Raw genomic sequence first — 24263 nt, 5'->3', positions numbered from 1 at the left:
AAGATGATCCCACACTGGCAAATAGAAACCTGGTACAAAGCAACACTCAGGGCCCTGCATTCTCTTTAGATTTAACCCACCTCAGATGGAAAATACTTAAAAAGACAAGTTAACTTCATATCGGACGTACACAGATATGATTTCTTGTCATTGCCTTTAAACAATATGATGAAGCTCTTCACATTGCATTAAGTTTGATAAGTAACAGATGATTTCTATATGTACATGAGAAGCCACCGTTAATATGAGGGATTTCAGCATGCGGACCCCTGTGAATTCTGAGACAGGACTGCAGCCTGGAACGCGGGTGGCAATTAGTTTAGAATTACATAAAGAGAAAGACTGTACCGTGTGTATCAGATTCCAGAAGGCAGGGTATAAAGCAGCAGATGCTGATGAACCATGCATACATAAATACTTTCTGTACATTTGCCTGTACAGATACATCTTGGAGAATGTTCAGGAAAGTGTTCACAGTGGTGAGCTTTCACATAGACTTCCTCATTTGAAATTGAAATTTCCTGTGTTTGGATGGGCACGTGTCACTGTGGTATATGTGTGTGTGGGTGGATGCCAGAGGAGGACATTGGGAGGGGGGAGTCCTGTTCGGTTTCTCTTCATTCTTTTGAGACAGGCTCTCTCACTGAGCCTTGAGCTAATAGCCAAATAGCTCCAACCATCCTCCTGTCTCCCAGGTTTTACGAGGTTGCTGGGGATTGGAACTTAGATCCTCATGCATACCTAGCAAACTTTCCTCCCCTCTCCCCAGCCCCTGAACTTTCATTTTAAGGAACATGTATCACCAACCTTACAGATAGAGGAAAAAGTCTCCCACTTATGCCGTAGTTTCCACAGCACAGATAACTGTGGCTAATTATTGTTTTACATTTCACTTCATTGAAATCCCACCTTAAATCTCCTTTTCCTGTCGATGGGCCAGGCTTTATGTCTCCAGTGCATACTGGGTTCCCTGGATGACAAATATCCTGATATCCTGCCCCCCCTTATTTTCTTTTTCATCTTCCCTTAACAAAAAAAGAAAAAAGAAAAAATTAGTCCAGACAGTAGTAATGCATGCCTTTAGTTCTAGCATTCAGGAAGCAGAGACAGCTGAATCTCTGAGTTTGAGGACAGCCAGGGCTACACAGAGAATCCCTGTTTCAAAAGACCAAAAAAAAAAAAAAAAAAAAAAAAAGAAAAGAAAAAGAAAAAAAGAAAAAAATTATTTATTTTTATTCTTCCTGTGTGTATGCCTGTGTCCGTAGAAGCCAGAAAAGGGTGTCCAATATTCTGGGGCTGGAGTTATAGGCAGTTGTGAGCCACCCAACATGGGTGCATGCTGGGAACTCTGAACTTTCGTCCTCTACGAGGACAGTGCACACTCTGAACTGGTGAACCATCTCTCTATCCCCTAAATACTCCTTTGTCATCCTCTGTTACTGTCACATCCTAACATGACTATGTTGCCGGCTGCCTGCTGTCCAAGTTAAGTCATGGCTCCTGAGTGTCAGTCAGATCACTTACCATCTTATCCGTCACCAGCCAAGTTTCCAGGAACAAATTTTCCAAATTGATTAGTCAATAAATATTCATTTTAAAATAGCATATACTTACGGCAGCACAGGACATACATCCCAAGTACCTAGACATAGTAAATAGCTCCTTTCTCCTCAAAGTCATTTTTACACCGACCTCTCCATCTTGGGCTGCGCTGCTCGAGGACACCCCTGGAATACTGGCAGCACTCCCCAGTTTCTATCCAGACAGAAGTGTTTTATTTTAAATGGATCCCTATTAAAAACAAAAGAGAAGGTTAAAAATGCAAGGATTCTTTAGATATTCCCCTGGAAGATTCAGGCATACAGTTGTTTTTGGTTTGGGTTTTTTTTTTTTTTTTTTTTTTTTTTTTTTTTGTGGCTTGGTTGGTTGGTTGATTTTTGTTTGTTTGTTTTTTGGTTTGTTTTTTTTTTTTCCCTCTGTGTAACAGCTCTGGCTGTCCTAGGACTCTCTCTGTAGACCAGACTGGCCTCGAACTCAGAGAGATCCCCCTGCCTCTGCCTCCCAAGTGCTGGGATTAAAGGTGTGTGCCACCACCACCCTGCTGACATACAATTTTTTCCAAGAATGTAGCCTGCTCCTCTTGAGTGTATGGTTTGTTCCTGGAGAGAAACACGTGGGCCTATTTTGAGTTCAGAACTGATTTGTCCAAGCACATACATGTGTGTTTTACCTCTGGTATACACAAATGCATCTTTTTGTGGTGCTGAGGATTGAACCCAGGGCCTTGGGCAGGCTAGGCGAACATTCTTTCTACTGAACTGCATCCTTGATATAAATGCCTTTTTATCCGTTCAGTTAGAGGGGAGAGAGACGAGATGGGGACTGGGGGGAATGAATGAGAGAATGAACGTCTGCCTTCCTTAATTCACCCACTCTCTCCTTTCCCACCTCCTTCCATCCTGTCTGCAGCCAAGGTTGCCTTTTTGGGCTCTCTTGCTCCCTGGCTTCCTCTGGGAGTGGCCAGTGTAGACACAACAGGTTACTGGTGAGGGAGGAGAGAAGAGCCAGGGTATTGACTTCCCAGTGTCTCCCCACAATGACACCATGGCTGGTGCATTCTTTCCCACCAAAACTCTCAGCTCCTTCCAGAGGACTGTGATCAAGGAACTCGTTCTCTCTAGGTCACCCTACCCACTAAGAATGGTGACGGCTGTCTGTAACCAACCCATACAGTTGCTCTGTGTTCTTCCTGCGCTTTATATGATGTCTTCACTGAGCTTTGTTTAGATGACCGAGCCTAATGGCACATCTGATCCCTGTCCACTGTGACTGCTGTACCAAGTGCAGGACAGAGTGTGTGCAAGTGTTCTTGCCTCTATCCTATTCCTTACCAGTCAGGGCAGCAAGCAGCATGGGTTCACCCTCCTCTTCTCACTCTTCTGCCTGTCATTGGGTCTGCCTGGAATCCCAGCTTGGGCTCTGGCTTCTTTCTGGATTGTGTGGTGAGAGTGTCATGCACTCCCTAGTTTCACACTTGGTTACCAAAGCAGCTCGTCAGGATAAGATGGGCTTATCCGCCTGGGCCTGTGAGGAGGATCCAGCAGGCTCCAGGGGCTCCAGGCAGGCATTCATTTTCATGATCTCTTAGCCTTTTGGCCATTTCTGCCCATCTCCTCACTCTCTGCCAATGCTACCAGCCAGGACTCAAGAGGCTGCTGTGCCCAAACCCGCACGACTCGCAGGGTCTCCTGTTGGGTGTTTCCTGGACCTCAGCCATGCCTTAGTTCCCCTTGCTAAAACTGCCTTTCAGAGGCTCTGCCTTCTTTTTACTTCTCTTCCAAGATGTCCTCTGCCTCTGTGGGGAGACCTACTGGGTAACATCAAGGTAAGAGGGTGGGAAATGAAAAGAGGGAGGACACTGCTTCTGACTATGCCTCCTAACAAATAGGCCTTCAAGGGCAGACTTCTGTTTAGGAAGAGCTTTGACGTGCTATTTGGTGGAAGGGCATTCAGGTTCACTACAAAGCCAGCTGCCACATACATACAGACAAAACGGGCTTCTCTCCTCTCACTTCCTAGGATAAAAACCCCTTTAAGCTCTAGGTATATAATGTTTGGCCTATTCTATAAATACATAGAATGTATTAGAAGCCTTTTTACATGCATAGAGTCACACTGCAATGTTTATTCCACAATCCGTTTTATTCCTTAGCAACTATAATCATGGACCCTTTTTTCCCCCATCAATTCATTAGGATTTACAAGAATGATTTTAGCTGCACATTATTTTATGATATAAACTTACATAATATTTTTTTGGCTAGCCAGTTACTTTTTTCCTCTAATAAATAACATGGCAGTAAGTGTGTTATTTACATAAATTTGTAAAGACTTTTATCACTATCCCTGGAGGAAATTTACTTAAATGGGAATTTCTGGTCAAAGTTTTTATAAATGCTCAGCTTAAATGTTTGAGTTTATACTATAGAGACCTTATCATGGAGAAAGGGAAAAAAACACAACAAATAACACAACAGACTTCTCTGTATGTGTGCACATGCTCATATGTGTGCAGGTATCTGGGTCTGAGGATATGTATGGAAGGCAGAGGTTCCCATTTGGGTATATTCTGCAATCACTCTCCACCTTAGTTTTTGAGTCAGGGTCTCCCTTAGAACTTGGTGCTCACAGATTCAGCTGGGCCGGCTGGCCACTGAGCCTCCAGGATTCACCTGTCCCTGCTTCCCCAGAACTGGAATTACGAGTTTGCCACCATATCTGCATTGTTCTATGGATACTGGGAATTGAACTCATGCCCTCATGCTTGTGTGGCAGGAGCTTTACCAATGTCTCCACACTCCCTCCAGTTTCCTTTCTTCCCCATTTCCAGCTCGTATCTATCCACCAACATCACTTCCCCTTTGTCTGTCCACTAAGTTGTAGTTCCCAAGACTAGGTGTGTTCTTGCCCCTGCCTGTCTGCTTTCCCAGCGCTGCACTTTTATTGACTTGCCTAGTTGGCTTGGGCCTCGTTTCTGCCCTATCGGCTGTCCTCAGGTCTGCTTTGGACTCTTAGTCTGTAATGTAAACAACCATACTCAAGAGGATCTGTCTGTTGTTTCCAAAGACATTTTACAGTTTCTATTCAAGTGGGGTCAGAAAATGCACTTTGACTGGTAGCCAAAGGATTACAGGGACAGTCATCTGTTGCCTGATAGTATTTAAAATATCCTCCTTGATTTTATAGTCCATAAAGATTTTGTAGCATTTCAATCAGGTGAATTATGTCCTTCCTTTGTAGGACTTAACGTGGGAATCAGAATACTACAAGGACCTTTCTAGCATAAAAGCTCTCACTCCAAACAGATCTTCTAAGAAAAGTCTCCAATCTTCACACTTTTCATACTTGACTCTTTAATTATATCATTCATCTAAGAGAAAGGGCTTCCTTGGTTTATTTTCAGAGTGAGGGAATTGCTGATGTGTTCTCCACTATAGAAATTGTCCTCACAGAAGAACACATGGTGTACTTGGCAGATACAGAGTCTTACACAGTTTAGGATATGACACTTTAAAGGGAAGACCTATTGGACAGGCAGAGGCTGTGACCCTAGCTCCCAAATACCCTTTCCTGTATGGTTTGTCCTAATGGGGAAGTGGCGTACCCACTGCCACCATGTGGTCCCCCATGGTAGGTCAGCTCTGTGTCTAAACAGAGAAGTGACCAATCATTCCACAAGTAAAGCAGCCAGATATCATCATGGCTGCTCTCTGTAACCCCTGCATCTGGCTGGGAGGGATGTATCCTGTGCTTGAGGTTGGCCTGGTATCTATAGCAAGGTCTTGTTTCAAAGATTGGTCGGGCATCGCTTCCATCGGTATGAAAGTTTGTACTACGCGCCAGATTATGCCGTGTGCTATATGTGTACATTGTTTTGGTGAATTTTACTGAAGTCATTGACTGAGCGAGCTGTTCAGGTTAGCTTTGAGTCCAGTTGGTTCTCTGTCTCCAGCCTGTGTCCTCAATCTCACACTTGTCCTCTGTAAAAAAAAAAAAAAAAAAAAAAAAAAAAGGTGATGGGTTGGTATTATAGTGCCTGGGATGGATGAGAGAACAGAGGCGGCCATCCATCTGCCCACTTCTCAGGCTGACAGATACAGCATGGGTATGGGCAGATAGATGCAGCCTGCCTGCTGGCCCTAATCACTTAGTCTTGGGGTCACATGCAGAGATGTGTGACAACATAGAATGGCGAATGTGTAATAGTTTTACTGGTCAGTAATGGCGTATCCAGTCAAGGTTGAGTTAACCTGTGAGACTACTTACCTGCCCCCCTCCCACACCACACCGCAGTTCACACTTCTCATCATCCATAGCTTTAATCCTCCTTAGCTGTCAATCTCTCCAGGTCTCTGTTTTCTGCCCTAGAGAAATAATTTGGTAACTACTTCCCGCATTTGACGGTCTCTGAGAATCACCTCCTCTAGAACTGGAGACTTGATCTTTTCTATGAGGGTTAAAGGGCTCATTGGGAGGTGATTTTTGTTTTTTCTCAATTCCTCATTGATTTTTCAGTTTCTACTGAGATGGTTTTATCAAACAGGCTAAACGTAAAATGAAGAATACTAACTTCGATTCTTGGACAGTCGCAACCCATAATCCAGGCTGGTTTGAGCTTACAGCAATTCCAAGCTAAGTCAGGCCACACTGGATTCCTAGGCTGTCCTACAGCCTGGTGCAGCCTAATGTTGTGGAGAGCAAGGGTTGCCACAAATCCGTGGAAAATTCCATTATCCTGTGTTGGCTATTCAGGCACCTTCAGCTGTTTACATTTTATGGCGAAGAGTGCTTGTGACAGAACAAAGCTTATTCTCTGTCTCTTGGCTGTCCTCTTTCTTTGACCTTCTGTCCTCCTTCTCTGGAGATGTGGCCTGTCCAAAATTCCTCACCTCAAAAGCTATGATTGGCCAAGGGCATCCACCAAGAAAGGTCTGGAGAAAATGACAGGAGCTCGCTCCCTCTCTCTCTTTCTCTTTCTTGTGTTGTATTTCGTGCAGAGGAGGTAGATGAGGGCCCCACTGGCAGCCTGCTTACTCCTATATACATTATCTTTTCTCATTTCATCGTCCCAGCAACCTTGCGAGGTCCATACTTGAAGATCCCGATATTTCCATCCATGTGGAGGTGTGGCACAAGGAGGCCATGTCACCTCATCAGGCTCACAGTTTATCTTTAAGGTTTAATGTTTAATAAAGATTCTAAACCCCCCCCCCATCAGTGTAGAAGTGCCAACAGGGACCTTTTGACTACTCGATTGTACTGTGCAGTTGCTGCGTCGCCCGTTGCCGGTTGCTGTATTAATTACTTTGCTTGTTGCTGTGAGACAATACCTGACTAAGGCAGTGAAAGGAAGGTAGGGTTTATTTCAGGTCACAGTTTGAGGATATGACCCATCATGGTGGGAAGTTAATGGCGGCAGAGCTATAAGGCAGCTGGTCATCCTGCATCTGCACTTTAGAAACAGAGATGAAACCTGGTGCTCGGCTAGCTTGTATCTTTTTACTTTGAAACAGGTAATGATGAAAGATGATGGGGGTGCTAATTGGCTTCACTCTAGAAATGCTTTTGCTGTGTCTTGACTATACGATCATATTGTACACCTTTAACGCAATGCAGGGTGTTTTCTAAAGCAAAGTAAAATGTAAAAAGAAAATCTCAAAATCACTTTATTTTCTTACCCATAAAAAGGTCAATCTCCTACAAAGCTCTGTGTGGTGAGTACCTAATGATCTACTTACATCCTATTCAGCAGAATTAAAGTGAGTTTAGCAATGCCCAGAGGCATTCTGTCTAGACTGAAGACAGAGAATTCTGCACCAGGGAAGAAAGAAGCCATTGTCCTTATCTTTGTCCTTCTGAGGGAGCTATTTGTACCAAAGGGAGCTTTGTGGACTGGATTGCTGTCTTTCCCCCTGCAGCTTCCCTGGTGACCACCAGCCACTTGTGTCCCACCTAGAAGTCATCAAGCATACACTAAATGTGCCTCTGATTTCTCTAGGGTCTACCAGCACCCCGAATGGCTTATGGTACAACTTTATTGAGCTGCCCTACCACGGTGAAAGCATCAGTATGCTGATCGCCCTGCCAACTGAAAATTCCACCCCACTCTCTGCCATCATCCCTCACATCAGTACCAAGACCATTGATAGCTGGATGAACACCATGGTACCCAAGAGGATGCAGCTGGTCCTGCCCAAGCAAGTATCCCTTCTCTTGAAAGAAAGGATGCACTGCTCAAGGGATAACTGTCATATTGTATAGTAGAAACAGGAAGCTAAGATGGTTGGCTTGTAGAATGTGTGTTTGCAGGGAGAGCAGGCTGTCTTTTCTGAAAGCTTTCTCTGAGACCCTACAGTGCCTGTTTGTAGTGGGATTATGATGATACTCGAGGAATGGCCAAGGCCTTGGCCTTAGAACCTCCTCATGGGTGCAAATTCATAAACTCTGACAATTTCTAACATATTTCTTTCCATTCAGAGAATTGAAAAGCACACACGTATCTTCATTTAGTATGAATGGGGACACAGTAGTCCAAGGAGCTTGGTGAGATCAGGATAAGGAATGTTATGTAGGCAAAATACTTACACATCTAAACGATAAAGATAAATGCATCTTAAATGGTAAATACATCCTAACCACTCTCATAGAAGGTTACTGAAGAATGTTTAACCAAATATCTGATAGAGTGCCATGCCCATGGTCATGCTCACTGTGAGTGAGTAGAGGGTGTGTTGTCCTCTTGCCTGGCATTTAAATATTGGGGTTAGAAGTCAGACTACAGTGTGGAGTGGTGGCAGAGTTCTCCCTTATAGCATCTGTTTGTAAATATGTGCTGATTTTGTCATGTGTGAGTCATCGATAGCATCTTGATCCTCCCCCATACTTTCTGTTCTCTTGTAGGTTCACAGCTGTGGCACAGACAGATTTGAAGGAACCCCTGAAAGCCCTTGGCATTACTGAGATGTTTGAGCCACTAAAGGCAAATTTTGCAAAAATAACAAGTATGTCGAGTTGAAACCTTAAACTGCAAGAAAATGTTACAGGTCCTTATGTGCTCAAATCAAAATCACGAGTATGTTGCCCTAACTCTGTGCTAGTTTTAATTTGATGCCTTGTCAAAGGATGCTGTTGACTGTAAACCTGTTAATCAGCATTCATTTATTCCTGCATCTCATGTGAAGTCTGAGGGACCACAAAGATAAGGACTTCTACATGTTTTGCCTGTTACCTAAAACCTTGAATTTTTTTTTCCTTCCTCAATGCTGGGACTTGAACCCAGGGCTGTGTGCTTGCTAGACATGTGTTCTGTTGCTGAGCAATATTTGTAACTCCAGGATGATTTGCCTCTTAGTTAGGACTTAGTTGCTCTTTATTTTTGAATACAAACTTTTCCCTTTGGTTTAAAAAAAGAATCTGAAGACAATTTTTTTTTTAATTCTAAAACATTAGTTTACTTCCACAGAGCAACGGTACACTTGCCTGTATCCAGGAGTATATTTTGCCATTCTGAGATAACTCATTCAGTTTGCCTGATTATAACCCAAGCCTTCACCCAAGCAGCCCAAGCACCAGGGCATGTCTAGTATCATCTCCCTGTATTTGCCATCCTCTAACTCTTCTTGGAGTTTTTGAATAGTTCAGGTCTTTAACTTCGACATTTCGAATACTTTCCAAAGAAAAGCTATAGCTTGGATATGAAAAGTACTCCAGCGTGTATTTTAATCCTTGACTGGCAGAGAATGGGTTTTATTACCAGTTCCAGTTGTGTACTCAAGAATATCTGTAATATCTGAATATATACCTACACACACACACATATTGCATGCTCAAAACTATCTGAGTGTACGCATGCGCGCACGTGCACACGCGCACATGCACACACGCGCACATGCACACACACACACACACACCTGTCTTTGCTGGAACTGTAGCTCCACTGATTTTTCCCATTCCCTTTTCATTCCTGGTCCCCAGCCCAGAGCATTAGCATCACTTGTGACTGTTAGAAATGCATCTCTTGGGTCTGACCCAGACCTCCTGAGTCACAGCCTTTATTTTAATGGGATCCCTTGGCCTAATAAAGTTGGAGAAGCACTCCTTGTTCAGAATCACCTGTTAGGGTCTGAATGCTAAACAGGAGGACCAGGGGTCCTGAATCTCCTTAGGCTGTTTTCTTTCACCTTGTAGGTGACCTGAGCCACATAAACACACTCCTAGTCACAATTAGTCATATGAGAGCTGGGTGTTTATGCAGACAGGGCAAAACCAGCCCCCCCTCCAAAAAAAGCCTTTTGCTGTCCTCATCCAGACCCACGCCCCATCAGCTCATGCTGACTGGAGTTAGTGTCCTCCGGGACAGTGCTTCCCACTGGGAATAATCTGTTGCTTGGGCTCTGGTGAGAAGAAAATGAGAACCCACAGTGCAGTGTCCCCAAGATGCAGCTGCAGCTCTGTGCCTGGCCCCTCCCAGGGGTTCCCCTCTCATATGACTGTCCAGGTGGGTGAGTGGCGGGGGCTAGGAAAGCCAGCCCTTCCCTGCACCTAACTAACCATGTGATTAGGGACTCATTTCTTAGCCTGTGAGCCTCAGTTTCTTGGATGGACAATCTGTAATTGGACAATACCATTGTCTTTCTTCTTCTGGGGAAAAAGAAAAAATGGCATCTTTACAAATCTCTGTTGATGATTAGAGGTGCTAAAACATTTAGGGCCTGAGGATCCCTCCCAGAAGTAAAAATTACAAATCATTTAACAGAAATTGAAATCCACTACAAGTGACAGCCACCTAATGCCCCCAATCTGTGCGACAGCGGTTACTTTAAAAAAAAAAAAAAAAAAACTGGAAGTTGCCATGGCTTTGCAGTTATTCCTGACACTGGGGAAGGGGTGCAATTGACCAAGTGCTGATTTTGTGTTTTCTGGGCACAGGGTCAGAAAGCCTTCATGTCTCTCATATCTTGCAAAAAGCAAAGATTGAAGTCAGCGAAGATGGAACCAAAGCTTCAGCCGCAACAAGTAAGTGCTGGGTCACGTGATGGTTGGGTCATGTGGCAAGGCGGGAAAGCAGACACATCCCAGTTAGGTTCACTCAAAGACTCATTTCCAGCTGAGAACTGGGGAGGTAGGAAAGGGACACTGAGCCTTCGGGGACAGCAATGAGTATGGGTAGATGAAGTATTTCATGGCAATGAGGAGGAGGAGGTCGGAAAGACCCACCTTTAGATGGAAACATAATAGCAAGTATGAGAGCATAGCTCATCCGGTCAGAGCCTCACCTCTAGGTCCTTCTGTGTCCCTTATAGCCTCCATGAAGGGCCTATCTCCAAGTGTAGTCATATTAAGAGCTTAGTGCCCCAGAATAGGAATTTTAGAGAGACACAGTTCAGTATATACTACCTACTGTCTGTTTGTAATTCTGGGTAAAGCAATTTGCCCAGCCTGACTTTTGAGTTCTACTTCCTAAGAGCAAGCCTAAGTCATTCGTGTCATTCAAAAGTTTGAAGGCAGTACTGAGCCATTGTCCCAGACACTGGTAGTTATGCCAGCCTTCTCCCTCCTGCTAAACTTCATGGTCTTGTTTAATGGGGCCAGCCATTGGGCAGCAGAGTAGACAGATCGGACATCTATGCATCTGAAGAAGCTTTCAGGCCAGAGTGTAGTTCATGGGCAGATGACTTGCTCAGCAGTCCTGTTGTCCTGGGTTTATCCCCAGAATGACAATAATAATAAAAAGTACTTTGTAAAGCAGGTGTTTGGGCTAATGAGTGGAGCTGTAATATAACATAACAGGTGCAGATGAGCTGTCGTCTACTTTGTCATCACAAAGGGCACCAAAATGATACACGAAAGCAGAAGGCACAGAACCAACAGTTAAGCATTCTGAGCTGACCTTTATCTGCAGAAAGTGTGTTAAAGGGGTCCAGAGACTCCGTCAGCATGGCAGATGGGAAGAATAAAAATATAATAACCGCAAATATGCATTGGACACCCATTTGGCGGTGGTCTCTATCCTGAGAGCTATAGTGTTTTATGCCATTCAGTCCTCAGAAGTCTATGAGGACTAAGTACATCTATTGTGGAGATGGGGCTTTTAGAGTAACTGTGAAAAGCCCAGCCCAGTGCTCAATAAACAGTGACTGTTGAGACCATTATAGCATGCCAATTTATATGACAAAGCAAATGTTTCCTCAGACACCAGCACCTGGGAGTGGGTTGCTGGCCTGCTGCTGATTGGCTAACACATCTTCTTCTTTTCATAGCTGCAATCCTAATTGCAAGGTCATCACCTCCTTGGTTTATAGTAGACAGACCTTTCCTGTTCTTCATCCGACATAATCCCACAGGTGAGTGGTTCTTCTGTTTATTCCTGGCTTTCTGTGCTCAGACAGGTGCTGTCCAGCTACAGTTGTACCCATTAGTGTGGCCCCTAATCTGTTTCATGTCAACAGTAGGTGACACTGCAGATACCATAACAACCCACTTTGAAGAAGGAAAGCCAAGTCTGTGTTACAGAGTTTGATGGGCTCTTTTAAATGTTGCCCAGACTGTAGGTTTGGAAGAAGGTGGTGGTTTTTAAGAAGGTTCAGCATACTCTTCATAGCTTCAAAAATAGCTTAAAATTTTACAGCACACTCTGTCTTCACATTTTGCAAGGCCACTCAGATATAATGCCTTGGAAATTGTCCATGCAGTAGATCTTAGCACCACAGTTCATCCCTTAAACTACCCTCTGATCTTTAGCTTCTCTGTGTGCGTGACGAGGTGTAGGGGAGGTGATATATTGATACATGTGCTTATTTGTGTGGAGGGGTATGTGGTATGTGTGTGCATATGTGTGGTATGTGTACTTGTGTGTATAGTGTGTGTGTATGGTGGGGGGGAGGTATGCGGGTGACTGTATGCCAGAGGTCAACGCTGGTTGGCATTCTCTAGGTGCTATCTATCCTGGTTGGTTGTTTGCTTGCTTGCTTGCTTGCTTGGTTGCTTGGTTGGTTGGATGATTGATTTGAGATAAAGACCTGAGGATTGAAGATTAGGCTAGGCTAGGTAGCCAGCCAGCCCCAGGAACCCTCCTTGTCTCTGTGATATTGTAAGCTATAAATATTCACCATCATATTTGGCTTTTTCTATGGGTGTTGGGGAATGAATTCACATCATTATGTTTCATGGCAAACCCTTTACCTACTGAGCCATCTCACCAACCCACTAAGTTCATCTTTTAAAAAGAACTGACCAAAATATATTGTATGAATTTTTTCTTAATTAAAAAATGTTTTTTAAAAAGATAAGTAACTGAACAAAAAAAGATAGTAGAGCTGGAGAGATGGCTCAGCAATTAAGAGTGCTTGCTGCTCTTACAGAGGAGCTAGGTTCTGTTCCTGTTGTAGACAGAGTTTCTCTTCTGCCCGGTCCCACAACCATTTAGCCCCAAACAAACACACAGAGACTTATATTAATTATTAACCCATTTCTCTTAATCTAAGTATTTCCGTGTGGTCTTATCTTACTGGAGAACGCTTCAGCATGTTGCTCTTTCTGCAGCTACATGGAGTCTCTCTGGCAGCTCCGCTCTACATCCTCTCCCCAGAATTCTCCTCGTGTCATAGCGCCACCTATACTTCCTGCCTGGCTATTAGCCAATCCGTGTTTTATTCATCAACCAATAAGAGAAACATATATACAGAAGGACATCCCCATCATCTCTTTTCTGTCTAAATAAAAAGGAAGGTTTTAACTTTAACATAGTAAAATTCTATATAACAAAATAGTTGTCAAACAATAACTGTAGCTAACAATATTTAGTCCATTTACATTTGGCAAAATTTAAAGAAAATAGTCTACCATCTAATTTATCTTTGTGAGTGTAAAGTTTTATCTGTAACCTATCTTTTATAGTAACTAAGGAAAACCATAACTTACCTGTCTTCAACTGCATCAAAGACCTCAGAAGGATAATATATATAAACTCTAGAATTGACAGAGACTTCAGGTCCAGGTGATCTAATGCCCTCTGGCCTATGTAGCCACCTGTATTCATGTGATACAAATCATCGCATGCAGGCACACACATACATGTGAATGAAAGTAATAGAGCTCCTAAAAAATAAGGATAATAGCAGCCCCCTCTTTTTATTTATGAAGTATAAACCTGCCTTTATGGAAAGGTTAGTTTCACATCCATACACTGTGGGTGCTAATAGGTCTTATCATTTGCTATCGTTTTAATCAGAAGGTAGAGTTCCTTGTTCTTTTATCTCTTTGTTTTGTATGTTCTAATTTGTGTGTCGGAGCTGGTCAGCCCAATGTTGCAGCTTCTCGGCACATGTGGCTTCTCAACCTAAACTTTCATTAAAACGGTAATTAAAATGTCAACTTCTTAGTCGCACAATCCTCGGTGCAGCCACCACATCTGAGTAGTGGATTCCATCTTGCACAGTGAGGTGGAGACTGTGTCTGCCCTTGGAGAAAGTTCTAGAGAGGGCACAGATAAGCCAGAGGTTTCCCTCCCCGGCACACAGCACCTTCCCTCTTGCACCATGAGTTGATCTAAAGGAGTCCAACAGTGTCTCTCTCGCCCTCTAGGTGCTATCTTGTTCCAGGGGCAGATCAACAAACCCTGAAGAGCAGACAGAAGAAACCCATGCAAAGCCAAGATGACTTTGGTGTGAAGAACGACTGACTCCCTTCCCCACATCTTTCATAGTTCTGTTAAATATTTTTGTACACTGCTTTCCCTTTTGAAACCGGTTCATAGCAACAGTTTGGTGACGCAAGTGTTTCTGGTCAGGGCTGTGTCAGAAGAGAGGGCAGAATGGCTGAGATGCTGTAAGTGAAGAGTGAACAGGAGGACTTCAAGATGTCTAAAAGATTTCTTTAAACTACTGATCAGCTACCTAGATTAACAACCCCCCTTGGGTATTTGCTGTCTATCCAGTTCAGGATCTTTGTTTTGGTTTTTTTGTTTATATGTGTGACTTTCCAGGAGTTTAATCAGTGTGACAGGAAAAGCAAAAAGAAGACATTTTTATCGTTGTTTTTACGGGGAAAATATCGTTTGCCTTTTTAATTCTTTTCCCCTCACTTCCACCCAAAGGCTTGAAGGTGGCGAGGGGTGGGAGTAGCGAAGGCTGTAGCCTCTTCTGTGTGTTGTTTTTCGTTGTTGTTGCTATTGTTGTTTTATATAGTGCATGTATTCACTAAAATAAAGTTTGAAAACTAACGTGTCGCTCGACAAAGTTTGCTGTCAAGCTATGTGCCTGTCACTACTGGTCTGTACTCTTTGGATCAGCATTTTTGTATTTTGTACATGGTAAAAAAAAAAAATAAAAAAGTGTTGCGAGTAGTTAAAATGTAAAAGAAGCCATTTCTCTGAAAAAAAAAAAAATGACATCAAAAGAGACAGCCTTTTTGGAAACTTTGCCTCGACCTTTCACAGTAAGCCTTTGTACTTAGGCAGCTGGCAAGTACTTCAAAGCCCCTGGGCTTTTTCTATCCTTTTTCTTGCAACCTGACAAGCAATTGCTGTTCCTTGCCCCAGTGCTTCTGAGTTTTTAGAGCTCTTCCAGCAGTGACTGGTAGGGTGATCCCAGCTTGAGTCCCGGCTGCAGTTCCCTTGAGCATGGCTAAAAATTCCCCACAGACAAGTACTCCATAAAGTACAGAAAGAAATTTCTGGGGACTTCTGTATTTTGAAACTCCAAGCAACAGTCAATGTTTTGGTTCTGGTGACTGTCTTGAGGGATTGCTGTTTGAACTGACAATTTTTTGTTTCTTTGAGGGAGCTAAATTTTTCACATTGCATTTAAACATCACAACCATGATACCATTTACTGGGCATTTTTAAAATGAGTTTCTGGAAGGATTATGTAGCCTGTCATCAGAAATAGTTGAAAACATTGAAATGGTGAGATGGCTCAGCAGGTAAAGGAACTTGCCGCCAAGCCTGATGGACCTGAGTTCGATCCACAGGACCCACATGGTGGGAGAAATGACTCCCATAGGTTGTTCTGACCTCCGCATACACACTGTAGCTTGTGCATGCATGCACACACACACACACACACACACACACACAGAGAGAGAGAGAGATGTAATTTAAAATTTTAAGACCATTTAAAAACACTGCTCATCAAAACTTAAGAATTTATTACTTTATTTAAGCCCAGGAGGTCCACAATTTATGCTACATCAAAATTTCAGTCATATTCAATACTATGTGACCTTCTTTTCAGATACAATCTTAGTTATTTGTAAAGTGGACTAACTATGTTGTTTGCAGCTGCTTAATTGTGTGTATTTGAAACCACAGAAGAAAAGGAAGTAAATACCAAAAACCTATTTTGAATACTTCCCTGAAGCCACATACATTCTAGCAAACATTCCCCATGTAATTAATGCCGATTAGACCCAGTCTTAATGGGTTTTATTCTGCCCTGAGTCAGTAATATATTATGTATTACTTAAAACAGCAGTGTCAGTGGCAGTGAAATGAAAATTATGTACTGCCTTCATCTACTTGTTATTTACTCAAATCCTATGTTGTTTGGGGTTTTCTGGGGAATAGTATGTATGATACAGGTAGAGAGACATGAGAGTTTGTTACAGCGATTGTCTCCTATGCTTATGGAGGCCAAGACTCAAAGTGTGCCATCTGTAAACTGGAGAACCAAAGAAGATGGCAGCACAGTTCAAACGGAGGTCTGGGCAGTGAAGGGAGCCGTGATATAACTCTGCCAGAGGCTTGAGAACTGGGGCTCGAATATACAGGCAGGAAATGGGGCCCTACCGCCACAAGAGAGGAAATGTTGCCTTCCCTGTATTGTCCTAGTTTATTCTTCATGGATGGCATGATGTCTTCCCCCCTCAGTGAAGGTGGGTCTTCCTTTGTCCCCTGACACAAATGCCACTCCTCTGGAGCACCCTCAGACAAACCCAGAAGCAGTGTTTACCACCTACACAGGCACCCATCTTTTCTACTAGGCAGGTGTCTACCAGGTACCAAATACTGGGAAATCCTTTTCCCAAATCTTGGCAGGGACAGACACAATCTTGGCATAGCAAAGTACTTGCCTGTTTCAAGAACATGTATGAAATACAAAAGCAGGACAAAATGGAGAAGAGTCTAAGAGAGATGTTCAAGTGTCTACAGAGCCAAACAGTGTCTGGACTTCCAACTCTTCCTAGCAGTGCCCCTTCCAAAAAGGACCAGAAAGTTCTCTGGATGCTGGAATGGACCTCGTGAATAGTAGAGAGATGGGCCATTCTCCAAGAATACGTTGCTCATACTTCTCTGGTTGCATTGAATTTCCAAGTGTCTGGGAAAGTGTCAGAGTTTCAGTGATGCACAGAATTTAGGAAGTCGTGGCATCAAGGTACCAGGCTATACTTTGCTCCCTTAGTTCTCTCAAGTCTGCCATCTCTACTGTTCCTCTACTCAACACCCATACTCTGTTCCTAGCTGGTCCCGGAATCAAATCTATTTGCAATTGTTCCTCTCATCTTTTTTTAAATGCATAACTTTTTACCTTGTGATATATTTAAGCCAATCACTCTGCAGGCCCTGTCTTCAAAAATACCAATTTTCTGAAAGTTCTTTTCCTGGAGGGAAACTGGGATAAATGTAAGATATGGAGACTGCTAGGAAAATTACAGGCCTGTGAGAGACTACTTTCACTCTGCGGACATGGTCGAGCGAGTGATTTACCATAGATTAGATGCCACACTGAGTCTGAGCAGGAGGCAGGCTGCAATTTTCTTAAAGTAACAAAATGGTAGACCTAGGGGAAAATGGAGGCAACTACCAGTGAAATCACTCTTCGGTCACTTAATGAGATGGGTTCTTTCAGTTTTTCCTGAGACACTGGAAAATGAGAGCAGACACTGACCCAGATATGCTAGGTGCTCTGATGTCTTACTGGCCTAGCAAGTGTTGTCCCATAAAGGAAACAATGACAGGTGACCCGGAAAACATAACTCCAGTCACCCAGAACTTTCCAAAAGGGTTCAAGGGAGTGTCCTTTATGCCTGTCACTTTGTTTTTTCTGAAAATGAACTGGGTGATGCCTACACTTCACAGGAAGGGTCTGAGGAACTATAGTGGTTCAGTAAGACTCCTTTCAAGGATCCATCAGCAGTGACTTCTGGGGAAATGAGATCTGGCTAAGCTGCGCGACTCAGTTTCCTGTGACTGTTGAAATGGTGTGTCCTCTGCCTACTGAGAATCTACTTGAAAATGCCACAGAGTGGATAGCCATTGCTGATTCTTTTCAAGACAGGATCTCGCATAGCCTCAGACTTAGTGTCACTGAGGATAACTGAACTTCTGGCCCTATTGCCTCTACCTCACAAGCGCAGGGATGACAGCCATGCGTCACCAGGCTCAATTTATGTGGTACCAGGGCTTTGTGCATGGTAGGCAGACGCTCTACAGACAATTGGACCTACAGCCCACACAGCATTCTCTGGGGATTCCCAAACTACTGTACTGTTTTAAAAAGTCATTCTAAAGTCTTTTGATGTTATAATTACATCATTTCTTCCCTTCCCTTCCTTCAAGCCCTTCCACGAGCCACCCACTCTCCTTGAGCTCTTCCAGATTTACGGCCTCCTTTAAGTGTCATTGTCGTTGTTATATGTGTATTCCTACATATGTAACTACAACCTGTTTGGTCTGTATGGTATTTACACACATGTTTCAGGACTGACTGGTATTGACTCTTCCCACTCTCCGTTTTCGTTAGTTGCCTGTAGTTCTTTGTCTGGAGACAAGCTTTTCCTTCTACATTAGCATGTCTGTTGGTGTCTTCCTTGTTCAGCTCATGTTTAGGCAGCCATTGGTTGAGTCCTCATGGTTGTAGCTTCTCTGATATCTCTAGGAGACACAATATCATAGCAAACTTCCTGTTCCTCTGGCTCTTAACTAGCTGCTCTGTCCCCACAGTGATCTTTGACTCTTGGGTGCAGGAGTTGGGTTGTAGATGTATCAGTTGTCACTGAGTTTCATAGTTTTGCACTTTGTTTGGTTTTGGTTTTCTGTAATGGGTTCCTTCTGCTGCAAAAAGAAGTTCCCTTGATGAGGGGCGAGGTCTACACTTCTCTGTGGGTATTAGGATAATATTTACAGTGTATTTAGGGATTATGATGGTTTAGTAAAGTAGCAGTTTTAGGTTCTCCAAGATCTAATTCTAGGTAGTTGGCTAGGTTTCCATCACCAGGCATGATTTGTCTCTTATTGAGTGGGTCTCAAGTCCAATTAGAGAGCTGTTGGTTACTGCCAAGGTTTGCATGGACTATATATGAGCTGAGCTTAGCGACATAGGCCTTTAATCCCAGCACTTGGGAAGAAGATGCAGGAGGATTTTTGAGTTTGAGGCCAACCTGGTCTACAGAGAGAGTTCCAGAACAGTCAGAGACAGGGTTTCTCAAAAACCTGTCTCAAAAATAAATGAATATATGTTATGCATAGGTTTTTTTCTGCTGGTCTGGACCCACCGCCATGCCAGCCCCAAATAACACATAGAGGCTCTGTATTAGATATAAAGCTGTTGGCCAGATTTTTGTTTCTTATTGGCTAACTCTATCTTAATTGTTAACCCATTTCTATTAATCTAAGTATTTCCATGTGGTCTTATCTTACCGGAGAGAGGAGTCCGTGTTCTGCTCTCTCCAGTCCTCCATCTTGGATTTCCTCTCTACTACTTCCTCTCTCCTCCTAGTCTCCTAGTCCTGCCTATCTTGCTTTCCTATTGGCCAACAGTGCTTTATTCATTAACCAATACAAGAAACATATTTACAGAGTGACATCTCCCATCAAATCATATATATATATATATATATATATATATATATATATATATATGATATGAAGACTTACATGTATTATAGGTATTTTAGGTAGATAAAAAATGTAATTCCTCATAACTTTTTCAGACACCCTATTTACCCACCCCCTCCTTCTATATTCATCTCCATTCTGTCCCAAATTACCCCCCATTTTTCCCATTTCCCCCTTTAGGTCACTTATACTGCTAGCCCCCTCTCTATTGCTCAGCCCTGGATTCTGCTTTGCGGGGACAATGAATGTCATCAGGGACAGTGAGGCCTCCCTCCCTTGCGCCCAGGATGTGGGGTTGCCTCTAGACCTTGGCTCCCTGGGCTTCCCATGCCCTGAATACCACTGTGGTCCAGGAACGGGAAACGGCTTTGGCCGAAACTGGACATGGCCCCAGGGACCTCTGAGAGAGCAAGTCCTGGCCCAGGGCAGTGAAAGCCGAAGTAGCATGGCCACAGGACTGGACCTGCCCCCACGGGACCGCCGGGAAAGAGTCCTGGGTTAGGGTTAGGGTTGGTTTGGGTTAGGTTTAGGGTTAGTGTTAGGGTAAGGGTAAGGGTAAGGGTAAGGGTTAGGTTTTATGGAAAGGGAGATTAAGATGAGCATGGAGGCCCGGGCTCTGACATCAAGGAGCCGGCATTTGGAGCCTGGCTGGCCGTCTAGGAGCCATCTGCATTTCTGTGAGTGCATTTACCCAACTAGGCCCAGATGAGGTAAAGAGTAGCCGGCCCCAGGTTATATATTCACATCTGCAGACTCAGAGGAACCTCAGAGGAGAGAATATATAATGTTCTTCCTGGGTCTGGGTTTCCTCACTTAATATGATTTTCTAATTCCACCCACTTACATACAGTTACCTGTTCATGAGTTCCTTTCCTTTACAGCTGAGTGGGATCCATAGTGTACATGTACCACATTTTTACTATCCACCCATCATGTGAAGGTCATTGTCTTCACTTCTTAGCTACTGTGAACAGAGAAGCAATGAACACAGCTAAGCCATTATCTGTTTAGTAAGATGTTGAGCCCTTTGAGCATATGGTAGATTTATTTTTTAACTTTTTGAGAATTCTCCACACTGATTTCCAGAATGGCTGGACCAATTTGCAATCCCACCAACCCACATCCTCTCCAGATTTGTCAAATTCCTTTTGTCCTGTCTCCAGAGTCTCGAGGAAGGACACAGATGTGATTTAAATGAGAAGCATGCTGGACAGAAATCAATGTTTCCATCATCCCACAAGCACCACTGACCAATCACTTAGCAAACATAAGTGAACTTTTAAACTTACCAGTCCAGCCTCCATCTGAAATCAGTAAGCCCAGCACTAAGGTAAAATACGGGGGCCGGGTTAGGAACAGCCCTTCCTGGATGTGACACCTGTCCTAGTGTCAAGAACTGAATCCTGGTGACCACCTGTCAGGTTCCCATGGACACCTCTGCCAAGTCAGTCAGCTGAGTGTTCTCTACCTTTGTCTCATTAGCTATCGGTCTCTGTTAAATGTCTCCACGTGAAGGTGCTTGTGTAGGAGGAAGCATCTTCAGCAAGCTGTTCTCAGGTTTAGAAATAACCTTTCTCCATCAGTAAATGACCTAGTGACTCATCTCTTCTGCTGCACAGAAAGGACCAGAATAGATTAAACTCATTAGACCACTTTGCAGTTTTAATGTAGCAGGAACATGGGGAACCTGGCAAAAAGGTATTCTGAATAATCAAGACATGCAGATCTTTTCGCAATGGCAGGGATGGTAAGTTTATGGTGTTTAGTTTTACTTTTCCTCCAAGAACATTTTTCTTAAATCATTAGTTTTTGTGTTATTAGTGACTGACAGGCAGCTGAATACACAAGTATCAGTGGGAATGCAAACACCAGCTGAGCATTTCTTTTTCAAAAGTATGTGCCTATAGCTGTGAGTTAACTTCTTTGTTTTGTTGTTGTTTTGAAATAGGGTCTCACAATGCAGCACAGGCTGGCCTTGAACTTGTGATCGTCTAGTCTCAGTCTTTCTCATTCTGAGTGCTGTGGTTCTATTCAGCACACCAAGTTTGTGGCTTGTGATTAAGACGGGGGGGGGGGGGGGCGGCGGCGACAGGCAGGAGGAGGTAGGAGTGAGGAGCAAATTGGAGTGTTTCAGAGTTAGTTATAGGCTGGCCTCCAACTTTTATTGCCAAACCTTTGATCCTCCTGCTTCTACCTTCTAAGTGCTATGATGCCTGGCCTGAAGATTTTGAGTGCATGGATTTTCTTCTGGTGAAAGGGCCAGGGTAGCCTTAATTTGCAAGATGAGAATAAATCAAGCTATCCTCAGTATTCTGCTGAGAGCCCTGGACTTCGTGTGTTCTCATACCCAAAGTCAAGAGCCACAGCTCTAAGTCTTCAGACTGAGGTCTTTACAAACTTGGGTCTTTACAAACTGAGGATTAGAACGATGGTGCAGTGCAGGCTATCTGTGAAAGGGATTGAAAGCAGTGGGCATCAGAATGCAGGCCTGGATGGTACACCACTAGCTGCAGGATGTCTGAGTGGGCATTCAAGTAGTAAAAAAAAAAAAATCTTTAAACATTTTTATTTTCAGCTTCCATACTGTTTTCCCCTTTCCATTGAAAATGGAAATGAAAAACTGAACACTCATGTCTTGGCATCAGAGTGAAGTGTGCGTGTATCCAATCCCTAACTACAGAACCCTGAGGAGAAACAGGAAGTGGACTAGCTTGGGCACACATTTTCATGGAATTGTCAAGCTGTGTGTGGCCTGGAAAAGTCATGTCACATAATCGTGTGCCATATACATGCATCCTATCTGGTTTCCAACAGGTTTGTGACAGCCTAAGTTGTGCTGTGGGGCTGGAGCACCATCTTGTGGTCAGGATCAATCCAGGATTACAAAAAACAGCTCTTGGTTTGACCTCTTAACCCAGAACTATAATCCCTAGTACATTCTCTTCTATGACTTTGAGAATAATTTTCTCCATTTTATATATCCATACAGTAAAATACGGTTTGAATTTTAAATTGCATGGCTTATGTTATCCTAGTTGTCCATTCTTCCATTTTTTTTTTTTTTTTTTTGGCTTAGGATCTTGTGGGTTTAAATTATAGTGAAAAAAGACAGGAGAGGTAAAATATAATAGATGGCTATCTTTTCAGTGCCAAACCAACAATGTCTTCATAACTGGATAATTCCCTTATGTCCTTATGACCGCCTTTACAATTAGGATAAGGCATTGGTCAAAAAGCTAGCACCCCAGATGATCATTAGATGAGCTTAGTCATGTGCTCCGCTCACTATCCTTGAAACCCACATATTCCTCTAGACCATGTATGAAGTTTACTCTTACAGGGTAAATCTTTTAGAAATTGATTCCAAGTTTTCAGCTGTTTCCAATGGAACTGTGGAAATACGCTGGTCTGTCTACATTCCAGACCATCATCCCTTCTCCATGGTTTTAAAAAGACTTAAAATAATTATAGCCTAACAATTTGTGTTCAAAGACTTTACTTAGAAATGTTTTAAAAGTATATTCCTTATGAAACATGTGGGTCTTTTTCATTGCATTTCATTTTATTCTGAAGCTACATTTGTTCCTTATGTAAATCTGCATGTACAGAGATGGTTTTGAAGCTTGAGAGCTGAAGGGAAGTGTCACAAGCCAGGTTTTGCCCCCCCCCCAAACTGGTTCCTTTTCCTTTCTCTGAATTCAGTTAATAAGGAAAAAGTGGAAGTACACTAGGAAATCAAGTTTGCATCCCTAGGGACGAAGAGGCTATAAAGAACTGGGAAGGGAGGCTAAAAAAAGCGCAGGACTAGCCATGACTTATTTTTTATGCTTTCTTGCCATCTCCACAGCCATGATCACCTGTCAGGGCACTGGAAGCCATGCTGTGTTAGCATGCATTTGGGATCATAGTGAAGTTAGAGACAGGTAATCTATCAGCCTGAAGGAACATGGGCTTCCAACCTCCCATCCTCAAAGATAAGCAAGGTGAGTGTGGGTCAGCTAGGTCCCCAGGCCTACTGTAGATAAGAGAGTTCTCATTTAGCCTTGTAGGCTAAGGTCTTACAACCTGAGCAAGAGAAGTCAGAGACTGCATTTTCCACGTAACTCTGAGAAAGAGAAATGGAGTATTGAGTTTGCCAGTGAATTCACCCAAGACTAAAAGGAATGCTTGCCTAAAGAAACCTGCAATGGATTCTAGCTAGTTTGGCATTTGGAACACGGTGGGCCTGTGTTGGACATGCCTGTTTTGTGCCTCATGCTACAGCTGACTCCACGGTGTTGAAAGGTTTATGTGAAGCTGACTCATGGGTGACAAACACTGATGGCAGATGTCATTCTGTATATATGTTTCTCATACTGGTTAATGAATAAAACACTGTTGGCCAATAAAAAAGGAAGATAGGAGGGACTAGGAGACAAGGAGGAAAGAGGAAGTAGTAGGGAGGAGTCAAGATGGAGAGTCTGGAGAGAGCAGGACATCAGCCAGCTCTCTGGTAAGACCATGTGGAAAAATGTAGATTAACAGAAATGGGTTAATATTTAAGACAGAGCTAGCCGATAAGAAACTAGTACCTGGCCAACAGCATTATATATAATACAGAGTCTCTGTGTGTTAATTGGGGCTGGCGTGGCAGCAGACAAAGACCAGCGGCGGGAGGAAAAACCTACTCCTTACAAAACACAAATGGTGTCTGCACTGCTGGGTTTTGTCTGTTATCTTTGCCTTTAATTGGAACTGAAGTTAAAGCTCAAAAAACTAAGATTAAGAAACAAAACAACAAAAATAGTGAACTAGGAAGATACGAGTTCCAGGCAAGCCTTGGCTACTAATGAGATTCATCAAACAAAAACCACAATGAAACTTGGTTATG

General features: G+C 43.2%; 1 protein-coding gene across 1 annotated transcript in view; it reads left to right on the top strand.

The window, feature by feature from the left end:
- Serpine2 (serpin family E member 2) overlaps positions 1-14779 on the top strand; it is a 58474-nt gene extending 43695 nt beyond the window's left edge. Inside the window, exons 5-9 of the mRNA XM_051190550.1 lie at positions 7559-7757; positions 8461-8561; positions 10489-10575; positions 11820-11903; positions 14143-14779. Of these exons, the coding sequence (XP_051046507.1) occupies positions 7559-7757; positions 8461-8561; positions 10489-10575; positions 11820-11903; positions 14143-14180 (509 nt within the window). The 3' untranslated portion in view covers positions 14181-14779. The remainder of the gene's footprint in view (positions 1-7558; positions 7758-8460; positions 8562-10488; positions 10576-11819; positions 11904-14142) is intronic.
- Positions 14780-24263: the final 9484 nt, after the last annotated feature.

This window comes from Phodopus roborovskii, unplaced genomic scaffold, assembly GCF_943737965.1.
Source record: "Phodopus roborovskii unplaced genomic scaffold, PHOROB, whole genome shotgun sequence".
Taxonomy (NCBI): Eukaryota; Metazoa; Chordata; class Mammalia; order Rodentia; family Cricetidae; genus Phodopus; species Phodopus roborovskii.
The sequence above is the reverse complement of the archived record's forward strand: the minus strand, read 5'-3'. Positions and strand labels throughout refer to the sequence as shown.